We start from the raw sequence: 12,848 nt of genomic DNA, 5'->3' as shown, positions 1-12,848 counted from the left end.
AGGGAAAGATTTTGATGGGAGCGACTTGAGAATGGGGAGGTAGCAGATTGAAGGAGTCTAGAAATATGATAATTTCTATAGCTAGCTTTGTAGAAAGGAAGGAGGATTGGGAGCTGTGTAACAGTAATTCCATTGTACTTGTAGTGGCTTGAGGTGACCTTGGGAGCCAGTTGGATTAATTTGCCATTATATTACTTTATTAATTTTTCTTTTTTGTCAGATAAAATAACTAGATTTTTTTTTCCATTAAACTCATTTCCTGACTGTAAACACTGACATAGCTGTCTATTCATTTTTTTTTTAACCAGGTGTGCTGTAAGGCACATTGTGTGGAGCACCTTTGAATTTGTCCTGTCCTTTCATGCTTCCACCTCCCCCCAAAATGCTCAGACAGGTGCAAATAGTGAAATATGCCCTGTTCCCAAGCCCCGTTCATCCCTGCTCTATCAGTAGTGCTTTTGCCTCAGGTGGCAGCATCTATATGTGCTCTATCTCAGCCATTTCAGCTTTGCTCTTAGAATAAATTTAATAAATTTCTTCATGTATGAAGAAAACTCAGTGTACTTCAACAAATTTGAATAAAGCTCTCTATCTTAGGAATTTCACATATCAGAATACCTATGGAAGAGAGACTTCTAGAGACAGTATTTTTAAATTTTATTTTTATTTATTTTTATTTTATATATTTATTTATTTTAAATTGATATATAATTGGCATATAACTTGTGTAAGTTTAAGGTGAATGTGTTGATTTGATGTATTTACATATTGTAATATGATTACCACTGTAGCATTAGCTGACACCTCCATCATGTCACACAATTATTATTTCTTTTTTGTGGTGAGAACAAATTAGGAGATGGTACCTTTTTAATATCCACATTTTATTCATATGTTAAGCTTGTTCAGCCTAACTTCACATTCCCATAGTCAAAATAAAACTTATAGAAAGGATTCTGCTTCACAGAATAATTAACCAGTTAGTTTTTGAACTACTTATAAAAAATGAAATCTGTATATTTACAGAAGTTTCATTAAAATAATAGTGTTTCTGGACTAAAGAAAATCTGGCTTTGAGTTTTGTGATTGGCTGACCCCTTCCCAGTCATGCCTTTGGGCAGGTTCTCAGTGTCTCTTCCATCTGAAGTGTGTGGTATTTGATAGAGCCTGATCACTTTCTAGCTACTGTTCATCATACTCATTGCCAAATGGTAGAACTAGCGGGTTGACGCCCAGCAACCACTTGGACTGCTTCTGTTTTGTTTGAGTAGATGTATTACTTCTTTAAATGAGGCTCTATCATTCTGAGCACCAGGGTAACCTATAAAGGGTCATGAATTTTGCATTATACCTAAGTCATTTGAACTTGAAATTTGTGTGAACCAGACATCTCATAAAAGACTTCAGGCTTGAAGATTACAGAATCAGAACTATGATTCTTTTAATTCAACAGAAAATATTTATGAATGTATTTCAATAATATGGTAAGATTTAAAGAGATTACTGCATATTTATGTGATGAAACCCTATACAATCATTACATTTTCTAGAATAACGAAGAATGAAATGCTTATTTAGTTGAAAGTAAAAGGGATACAAAAGTCTATAGACGATATTTTGTTTAAAATTGTATTCACAGAAGAAAATGTAAAATAAATTGCATAGTAAGGTAACACTCTTACTGAAGGAGCATAAAATCTTTCTTTCTATTTCAGCTAATCTTCCAGTGCCAACCATTGCAGCAATAGATGGACTCGCTTTAGGTGGTGGACTTGAACTGGCTTTAGCATGTGATATAAGAGTAGCAGGTGAGAATTAATCCTATATAAAAACATAACTTTTTAAAAATGAGGTTTGTGCTTACTCTTCAGATTGTTCCAAATATTTTATTTTGGTCCTGTTGTTGAATAGAACATGTAGAAAAAATCACCTGTTGGGCTTAATGAAGTATTTAAAATTCCCAGTTAAGAAAACAGTCTTTTACAGTATCTTGTTCAGTCTTAGCAGGAATTGGGTCAGACAGACTGAATTTGGATCTTAGGTCCTGCCCTTTTTAGATCAGTTTCCTCCTCTGAAATGGGGGAAATGACGGTTACTGTTGTGAAGATTAAATGAGTTTGTGTACAGCATATGACTAGTCTAAGCACATAATTATTGTTAGCTATAGTAGTAATGACTTAATCTCTTTGAGGCGCACTTTCTTCCTGCATGGTTTTCTGAAGACTGGATGAAGTGTTTATGAAAATAATGAAGGAAACAATTAGTGCTAACCATGTGCTGAGTATTGACTTGGTGTTCAGCTAATACTTGACACATATTAGCTCACTTAATCTGCCTAACATCCCTGTGAGATAGGTACATACTGTGGTGCTTGAGGAAGCTAGTGCAGAGACAGGTGAAGAAACAAGACCCAGATCAGTGATGAGCTGGATTTGAACCCAGGCAGTCTGGCGTCACGGCTCTCACTTCTGTTATCCTGCCAGCATACTGCATGCTGCCAGTGCTGTCCTCAACACTATCTTCTGTATGGTCACAGTGCTGTCTGTATCCTTGTCCCTTATAGGGGTGACATACAGGGGCTCTGGGATCAAGGACTGGGCGAGGTAGGCAGCAAGTATTTGTCACGGTTCTTTCCCTGGTTCCCACTGTCTCTTCTGATGGAGCTGCCTGTTAAATGTAGAGTCAATATAATTATGTTTTTACTAATTTTATGGTAACTGGCTCTTGGAATTTGCATTTGCTAATCCATGTGTACTTTTCCCCCATTTCACTTTATTTTAGATCTCTGTTTTCTTGACTGAGATTTTTGGGTTTTAAACTGAAAAGCCAAGTTACACGCAATCCATTTTTGAAAGAATGCAAGTTCTGAGAATCAGGATATGGGAAGTAGTCCAAGTACATTTGGATATGCAAATAAAGAAATAATTAAGATGTTTTAAAGTAGCCGTGAAAACAAACATGGAAAGAGGAACCCTGTCCACCTGTCAGAACAGCAAAGCCATTTGTCAAAAGTAACTAGAGATTTGGTCTTGAAAAGTTGCCATATCTGATATGATATATTAAGCTGTTTGATCTGGAGGACTGTTCAGGCAGCTAAAGAATTCATACTTGTCAGACACAGCCTCTCTCCTCATCCTGAATAATTAATGAGATCTAAGCCTTCAAACATGACTTGGCAGTATCAGGTCAAATTATGTAGTCACAACCCTGGTCTTTCTGAATCAAAAATTAATTCTCTGCCAAGCAGTTTTTAACAGAAAATGTTGTGTGAATCTCTTAATATATATCATTTAGAATGTTTACTTATTTCCATAACTAAATGCCTTCTGAAGTGATTTTTAAAAAGATTTGCGACACAAACTTAATTAGTAAACAGAATATTTGTAGCTTATTTTCCTAACTTTTTCAGGTCATCATATTTGAATTTGATGATGTGGATGTTACTTAATTTTCTTCTTTCCTTTTTAGCTTCTTCTGCAAAAATGGGCCTGGTTGAAACAAAGTTGGCAATTATTCCTGGTGGAGGTATGAATTGTTCACGCCCATCTTGATTTGTTCCTCAAAACAGAGCATAAGGCAAAAAGATGTTAGTTGAAAAGGCAACATTTTGGGTAAAGAGACTAATGCTGTGTTGTTTGCTTCTGTAGCAGAGTCCTTATTCAGAATGCATTCTTTAGCTTCTGTAGGTGTGAAGACTGCAGACCTGATGCCTGTTGCTCTCTTTTTGTGCTGTGTCCTGTGCTTTTCTGTTAGATTTCTGAACTTTAAAATTATTGCATCAGTCACATTATTCTTGAAGGATAACACTGATACTTTGAAACTTTTATGTGAGTATGTAAATGTGTGCGTCCTCAGAGAGCTTTATACACACAGTCAGACCCCAGTGGAGGAGGGGGCAGGGCTTCCCAGGCTTCGTGCCAGCTTACTGTGTTTCTCTGCAGCTGGACAAAGGTTAGGGTTGGTGGGTAGCCTGAATTTTGAACTGAGGAGGTGTTGTTTATTCTGTTACTACAAAAAAGGTGAGCAGCTTCTGTTGGAAGACTCATTTAAGAAAGTACTTTTCCACCATTGATAATGAAATCTGCATCACCAGATAAATCTGAAATTTTTGTTCTTTCGTCTGATGCAGAGAATTTGGAGACATTCCCATTCTGTGAAGTCATTCTTTCAAAAAGTTGACTTCACCTGAGGATGTGCACATTGATAACTTATTAGTTTATGAATGAAATAACAGTAATAATGTAAAAATTAAAGGCAGTGTTTGAATACTTCCTTTGTACCGAAGTTAAAATTGTATGTTTAACCTTATCATTATAAGAATATTTATCCTGGTTAAGGTGTATAGGTAGAGATTAAAACATAATTCAGTGAAACTGAAGACTACCCAGATCAATATATGAGACTCACTGAGTTTTCTACTTTGGTAATCCGCAAAAATAATATTCTTGTAGGTAAAAGCATTTACTGTCTACCTGTTTTACCATGCCAATCTTTTTCACAGTGACTCATGAAAACCCTAAAAGGATTTATAAGAAAATAGACCCAATTGAAAAGAATTATCAGATAAAAATATGTGAAATAATACAAGGTTTAGAAAAAGGATGATATGACATGTTTCTGAAATTCTTTTAAAGAAGTAAGCATTTATTCATAATTAAGATATGACTGAGCCTAGAAAGATAGTGACTGTAGTTGAATGGTGGGCCCCCTGAGAGAGATGTCAATCTGGAACCTATGAATGTGACCTTATTTGGAAAAGGGGTCTTTGCAGATGCAATTAACTTAAGCATCTTGAGATGATTTCATCCTGGATTGTCTGAATGAACCTCAGATTCAATGACAAGTATCTTTATAAGAAGAGGAGAAGATTCAAAAAAGAGAAAAAACAAAGAGAAGAAGGTCTTGTGAAGACAAAGACAGCAGAGATTGGAGAGATGCATTTGCAAGTCAAGAAAGAAAAAGGATTGCTGGCAGCCATCAGAAGCTAGGGGATTCTTCCTCAGAGCCTCCAGGAGGAACCAACCCTGCCATCATCTTAATTTTGGATTTCTGGCCTCCAGAACTATGAGAGAATAAATTTCGGTTGTTGTAAGCCACGAAGTTTGGTAATTTTGTTACAGCGGTCCTAAGAAACTAATACAGTGGTTTTTAATGTTTAAGTTTTTTGGAAAGGGAATTAGTAGGTGGCAGAGATACGGGATAGAAGGAAAATGAACTTGATAATTTGAATATTTACCAAGTCCTGGATATGAAATGTTTTGTATTAAAACCACCAGAAGATAATACTGTTGTGTGAGAGTATAGTTGGGTTTGATTAGATGCAAAAAGCTTAATTGATTATACTAAGAAATGAGGGTGGTAACTTTAGCTCCTTCCATCTTCCCTTGGGAGCTGCCTGTGTCATATTAGGTCTAGAAGTTAGCATTTTCTTCCCAGTGTACTTAAGTTCTCTGGGGTCCTTAACAAATTTATTTGTTATAAAACTCAGAATGCTTTAACATTTTCCATTTGTTTATAAAAGATAGTTTTCTGTCTTTTTGTTTTCTTTCCTTTTTTCTAAGTGAGTCTGAAGGAATATTAGTTGCTCCTTTAATATAATGAAGTTTTCACGTTTATAGCTCATAGTGCATGTAATTATGTAGTACTGAATTTTTTATTGAAAATGAATCTAATTTTGTATAAGGCCACATACATTTAGATAATAAGAGGTGCATGCACAATTTTTGCTTCAGTTTTATATTAGCATTATGACTATTAAAGTACCCCAAGTAAAGCCTGGTTTTTTTTTTTTTTTTTTTTAAATAATAGCAGAACAGTTTGTTTTAAGTAAGGATTTTTTTTTAAGTATATCTAAAGGAGCTATTTCTGAAAATTTTATGGAGAAAATCCTCTTCTGTCCTATGCATAGAAGAATTTTTTTAATCCACAGATATTTTCTCCAATTTCATTTCTCTCCTCCCCTTTCTCTTAGATCAGGGGTCCCCAACCCCCAGGCCATGAACTGTCACTGGTCCATTGCCTGTTAGGAACCAGTCCATACAGCAGGAGGTGAACAGTGGGCAACCAAGTGAATTTTCATCTGTATTTACAGCCACTCCCCATTGCTCGCATACTGCCTCAGCGACGGCATTAGATTCTCATAGGAGCGCAAACCCTTCTGTGAACTGCACATGTGAGGGATCTAGGCTGTGCGCTCCTTATGAGAATCTAATGCCTGATGATCTGAGGTGGAGCTGAGGTGGTGATGCTAGTACTGGGGAGCGGCTGCAAATACAGATTATCTTTAACAGAGAGGTTTGACTACACAGAGACCATAATAAATCAGTTGCTTGCAGACTTATATCAAAACCCTATCAGTGAGTGGCAAATGACAATTAAGCTGCATCTGGTTAGCAGGCTTTATAGTGGCAAGTGAGTTGATGTACTTCAGCTGTATCTGGTGGCAGGTTTGAAGTCGAATCTGATACTTATTTTAGTCTGTGTGTGGCCCGTCCATTATTTTATTCACCACTTCCATCTGCGCCTCTTTGCCACATTGCGCACTTGTCTCAGTCACATGTAAGCCCACAAGCTAACCCTAGCCAAAATGAGTAAAAAACAAACGTCACTGGAGAGCTTCTTTGAAAAGGAGGAGAGACCTAATGAGGAGACAGCAGAAGAGCCTAAGACTGCCAACAAAAAGAAAGCTGCATTTAAAAGAAAATACCAAGAGCCCTTAAATTGTGGGTTCATTGCAACAGATGATTCACATTCTCCAAGCCCGCTTTGTATAATATGTGGTGACTGGCTATCCAGCAAAGCCATGAAACCTTCAAAACTGCTTCTCCACATGGAGACCAAGCGCCCTGCATCAAAAGACAAGCCTTTGGAGTTTTTCAAAAGAAAAAAAAATGTGAACACCAAGGACAGAAGCAATTATTGAAGGCCACCACTTCATCAAATGTGTCTACTCTGAGAGCACCATTCTTAGTGGCTAACTGCATTGGTAAAGCTAAGAAGCCCTTTACTATTGGTGAAGAGTTGATCCTGCCTGCTGCTGAGGACATTTGTCGTGAACTTTTAGGAGAGGCTGCATTTCAAAAGGTGACACATGTTCCTCTTTCGGCTAGCATCATAACTAGATGAATTGATGAAATAGCAGAGGATATTGAAGCACAATAGTTAGAGAGGATTAATGAGTCACCATGGTACGCACTCCAGGTTGACAAGTCTACTAATGTTGACAACAAGGCAACAATGCTTGTTTTTATGTGACATATTTTTCAGGAGGATGTGCATGAAGATATGTTATGTGCACTTTTTTTGCCAACCAACACCACAGCTGCAGAACTATGTCTTTGAATGATTACATATCAGGAAAACTGAATTGGTCATTTTGTGTTGGTATATGCACGGACGGAGTGGCTGCCATGACTGGACAGCTTTCTGGTTTTACTGCTCGGATCAAAGAGGTCACTTCTGAATGTGAGTCTATGCACAGTGTCATCCATAGAGAAATGCTGGCTAGCCAAAAAATGTCACCTGAAGTTAACAATGTTTTGCAGGATGTGATTAAAATTATCAACCACATTAAAGTACGTGCCCTTAACTCACGTCTGTTCATGCAGTTCTGTGAGGAGATGGATGCAGAGCACACACATCTTCTCTTATACACAGAAGTGAGATGGCTTTCTGAAGGTAGATCACTGGCCAGAGTTTCTGAGTTACGTGAGCTGCTCCAGAGATTTCTTTTAGAAAAACAGTCACCACTGGCAGCACATTTCAGTGACACAGAATGGGTCACAAAACTTGCTTACTTGTGACATATTCAACCTGCTCAACAAACTCAATCTGTCACTTCAGGGGAGAATGACAACTGTGTTCAAGTCAGCAGATAAAGTGGCTGCACTCAAAGCCGAACTGGAATTATGGGGGCAACGAGTGCACTTTGGGATTTTTGACATGTTTCATACATTAGCAGAGATTTTGAAAGAGACTGAGCCAGGGCCTTCTTTCTCCCAACTGGTGCATGATCACCTATCTCACCTTTCACAAGAGTTTGAGCACTACTTCCCAACCACAGAAGACCCCCGAACTGGGAAGGAATAGATCCGCGAACATTTGTGAATAAGCCAGGTGAATTGACTTTGTGCATGCTAGAAGAGGATCAGCTGCTTGAGGTCACAAATGAGGGTGGCCTCAAAAGTATTTTTGAGACAACTTCAAATCTCCATGCATTCTGGATTAAAGTCAAGGTGGAATATCCTGAGATTGCCACAAAAGCACTGAAAACCCTGCTTCCATTTCCAACAACCTATCTTTGTGAAGCAGGGTTTTCTGCAGTGACAGCAACCAGAAAGAGATTACGGAGTAGATTGGGCATAAGCAACACACTTTGGGTGTCCCTGTCTCCCATCACCTCCAGATGGGACCATCTAGTGGCAGGAAAACAGGCTTAGGGCTCCCACTGATTCTGCATTATGGTGAGTTGTATAATTACTTCATTATATATTACAATGTAATAATAATAGAAATAAAGTGCACAATAGATGTAATGTGCTTGAATCATCCTGAAATCATCCCCCCCATCCCCAGTCCGTGGAAAAATTGTCTTCCACGAAACCAGTCCCTGGTGCCAGAAAGGTTGGGGACTGCTGTCTTAGATGATCCTCATATGAAAATACTGCTTATTTTTTTCTTAAAACTGTTTTTAAATTGGTGAATTTGCTATGTCTAAAATGATTTCTGAGATGTCTTTTTTTTTTTTTTTGACTGTAAACATTGCTGTTAAGTGTTATAAAGAGCTTACTATAATAGACATAGTAGACTACACTGAATTTTTTTTCTCCCTTCTTGGTGGTGCCTAACTTGCTTCCTGTTGTAGATGCTCATTGAGCAGCCAGGTGCTCATGACCCTCATCTGTGAGCCTTTCTTCACTGTCAGTGGTCCTAGCCTTTCATCTATTTCAGACAAGGGTGGTTGTGAATAGAAGACGGGTAGAATGTAATTGGGGAGAATTCAAATACAGGGAGAGTATTGTGGAAAAAAATAATGCTTTGCTTTCCTTTTTAATATTATGGATGAAATAAATATTTTCAGGGAAAATGTGTGAACTCCATCCAGTCTAGAAGACATATGTCTATAAGTCTAACAAAGAATGCTCTTCTAAGTTATTACAGGCTCATGGTTCCGTATGTTAATCCAAGTGAAACTATCTCCCCATTTGGATTTACTGTATGTTTGATCAGCCACAAAAGAGTTAACCTGATGCTCTTAGTTGTCATATTATTATCACTTCTGCACTTTTGTGATAACAGTTTACTGGAAAACTGTAATCAAAACCTGGCATTTAGTTTTCTTTCTTTCTTTTTTTTTTTTTTTTTTAATTGAACTTGAGTCTGAATAACAATGTGATTATTTTTAAGGTATATTTTGTAAGTTTTCTTAAAATAAAAAAGTTATAAAGCGATTATTTTGCAGATATAGTAATAGTCCTAATGAGCGTATTAATGGACCATTACTATAATGCAAGTTTTAGATTAGTGTTCTAAATTTCAGTTTTTACTTGATCATTAAAGTTACATAGTTAATGAGAAGTAAGATGTGAAGGAAGGTGGAAACATACTAAAGCCAAATTGAACTTCTTTAAGTTGTATTATATCAGGTAAAATAAAAATGGAATGTAATTGTCATATACTTAAACCAGTACTTTTATTTGTAATATATATATATATTTAAGTATAGACAGATATTATAAAATATAAAATACCATGTTAATGGTTTAAAGCCAGTTTAAAAATCCTTAATATTGTTACCCTAGGATCTTCCTGTAATATTCTTAAATTATATTAAGGATTTTTATACACTAAATAGCCCTACTCTGTTCTTTATTATTTTCACCTTTAAGAAAGCAGCTAAACTTCTTATCTTCTTCCCAACTGAGAGAATGCTCCAGTACTAGAAAATAAAATTCTCTTTTGGAAATAGCTCCCCAAACAATACCACCCTTTAACACATTTATAAGAATGCAATAAAACAAGTTCAGAGGTTTAGAATTCTGTTATTTGACACTTTAGGAAATTTCTGTAAGTTTGCACAGAAAATGGTGGCAGATTCTTTTATTCCTGGCCTCTGTTTCTTACATCTTCTACTAGAGGATTTGGGGTATATGTCAAGAAACCTTATTATATCTAAGAAAACTGTTAAGGCTTCTTGCTTGGGTATACATCACTGTGGACAAGATGTCTAGTATTTCCATTGCTCTGTGGTTCTCTTTCATTCTCTCTAGCTTTTTATTTCGGAAATATTCAAACTTTAGGAAATGTGAAAGGCAGTAAAAGGAAACTCTTTATACCCTTTGCCAAGATCTGTCCCCGCCCATTTCCCTCTCCTTCCACTCTCCACCTCCCTCTCTCATATGTACATCCATTGTGTTCTTGCCGAACCATTTCAAAATAACAAGGTGAACCTTTAAATATTTCAGTATGCTTTTCCTAAGAATAAGAAAGGACTCATATAACTACAACACTGTTATAACACCTAACATATTAACATTATTATTAATATTCAGATTACCTCAGGTTCAAAATGTTTGTAGTGGTCTTTTTGTTTTGCTTTTCCAATTCAGGATTAATTTAAATGTCACACATTGCAATTTTGTTTGTTTGTTCTTTTAATCTCAGTAAGTTTTCCATCTCTCTCTTTTTTTTTTTTAACACTAATCTTTTTTGAAAGAAGTCAAGCAAATTTTTGAAGTTTGCGCATTCTGGATTTGACTGAGGTATTTCCTCACGTTTAGGTTTATGATAAAAAAAATTTTGCCAAGAACACTAAATGGGCCATGCTCTATATTTTCTTTTCTTTTCATTTGATGGCACTTAAAGTTAGGTTGTCCCACTTTGGGTGACAATAACTTTGATCATTTGGTTAAGGTGGTGACTAACTGTGGGTATACTTTTAGTATTCTCTTCTTGGAAAGTTTTCAGGAAAAGAATCTTTAATAATTATCATTGGTATTGACTATTTCCCAAATTAAAAAGGAAAGGAAGAAAGAAAAATGAGTTTTTTATGAATAAATAAAAGGAAGGAAGGAAATGAGAGCACTCAGTTTTCACGGGACCAGAATGAGAGTCCCCAGTCTTGGATTTTTCTCCTCCCCAGGGTGAGGGGTTTGGGACATAACTGCATGTCTCACTGTAGGCTGTGTTTAGCAATAAGGCAGTATCTTGGCATGGTGTCCAGGAACTCTATTTTAAGGTGTGTCTGTGAAGTAATGACAGATTTTTAAATCCAGTGTGTGTGTTGTCCTGAACACAGTAGTCATTTTGGAAAGTTTTGTTTATAACTTTTGTTGAAATCTTCTTAGAACATACATCAGAATCTGAGCTTATTCTTTTGACTATCTTCAGCAGTGACTCATCTTGATCCTGTGAGGGTGAATTTGATTTTCATAAATAGCAAGAGACCTTTCGGTGCCAAATCTGATTAATAAGGTCATACTATTTCCGGAAGAAGAAAAGTATAACAATAAAAATAAGACTGCTTTTCTTAAGAGGCTTATATAATGTCAAACATTTACCAGTGTTGTGAGCAATGGATAGCACTGCTGGATTTAATGGACTGATTCTTAAGTGACCTCTAAAGGCCAGCACTCGTTCTGCTCTGTGAAGTCTAGTACATTTACAAACACACCTCATACAGTCTCATGCAGTCTCATTTCTTTGTACTTTTAAAATGTATTCAGTGACCACTTTACTTTTTTCTAATTAGGGGGTTTTGGAAGTTATTTGTCGACAGGACATATTGTTAGTTGTTGTAGAGGAAACAGATAGATATATCAATAGATGTAGATACAGGTATAGATATAGATGACTCAGCAGTGTTCCTTTAAAATGCCCATCTGAAATCTGGTAGGAGATATTAAACATGTGTACAAGTATCATAACTGCTCTATTATAAAGTTGTTGGAATCAAACATGAATAAAGCAGTTGAAACTGGGAATTGTGAGTTTGAGAAAATAGTGTGGATTCTGTCAGCTATAAGCCTCAGTTTATAAGACATGCAACGTGGGTCCCCAGCACTTCTCTAACTTCTCTCCTATTGCTGCCCCCTTTGCTCACATGCTGGGTTCCAGATATATTTATTCAGTTAATTTGCAAATACTTGTTGACCCATGCACTGGTGTAGACACTGGGTATATAGTCGTAAACAAACATGGAAAGATCACTGGGGACTCTGGGGATGGCCAAACACATGACATGATGCCTGACACTAGACAGATGTGATTGATAGCAGTTTCTTAGTCACATGTACTCACAGCTCAGGGGAAGCCACCACATGGCACACAGGACCACATGGAGGTTATGCTTGGGAACAGTGAAAAAACAGAGTGTGGGAGGCAGGCTTTGTAGTGTTGAGAGGGTGGTGTGCCCCCTGGTTCCTTAGGGAGGATGTGATTGGTTTTGTTTGAATAATTTCACAATCTGGCAGGAACTTGGAACCCTCTCCCCGGGAATAAGTAGGAACCATGCCTAGTTTTCCTGATGAGAGGTAGGTTGTTTGTCTAGGGGACTTAATTCATTGGAGCAGAGTTGGGAGGAGAACTTGTAGTCCGGCCATTTGTAGTTCACCTGATATCCCTAGGTGTTAGGCAGCACATGATATTGGGACTTCAAAATTTTAGGCCTTACCCACATGAACAAATGGAAATATAGAAAGTTTCAGGATAGAGACGACAGAAGAAAGAGTGAGTGAACTTTGTGATTAATGAATAGGAGTTACTCAATCTAAGTAACAGAAACAAACAAACAAAAAACCTGAATAAATGAACTGAACCTCAGGGACCTATAGGGCAATACGAAATGTTTA

At 36.9% G+C, this 12,848-nt stretch overlaps 1 protein-coding gene across 2 annotated transcripts in view; it reads left to right on the top strand.

Annotated features, from left to right (window-relative positions):
* Positions 1–12,848, top strand: part of AUH (AU RNA binding methylglutaconyl-CoA hydratase) — a 179,571-nt gene that overhangs the window by 92,044 nt on the left and 74,679 nt on the right. For both annotated transcript variants that reach the window (XM_007445632.1, XM_007445633.1), the window contains 2 exons: positions 1,716–1,808; positions 3,469–3,525. In XM_007445632.1, the coding sequence (XP_007445694.1) occupies positions 1,716–1,808; positions 3,469–3,525 (150 nt within the window). The remainder of the gene's footprint in view (positions 1–1,715; positions 1,809–3,468; positions 3,526–12,848) is intronic.

Source organism: Lipotes vexillifer, unplaced genomic scaffold (assembly GCF_000442215.2).
Source record: "Lipotes vexillifer unplaced genomic scaffold, Lipotes_vexillifer_v1.1 scaffold72, whole genome shotgun sequence".
In the NCBI taxonomy this organism is placed as follows: Eukaryota; Metazoa; Chordata; class Mammalia; order Artiodactyla; family Lipotidae; genus Lipotes; species Lipotes vexillifer.
This window is presented reverse-complemented; position numbering and strand designations above follow the sequence as displayed.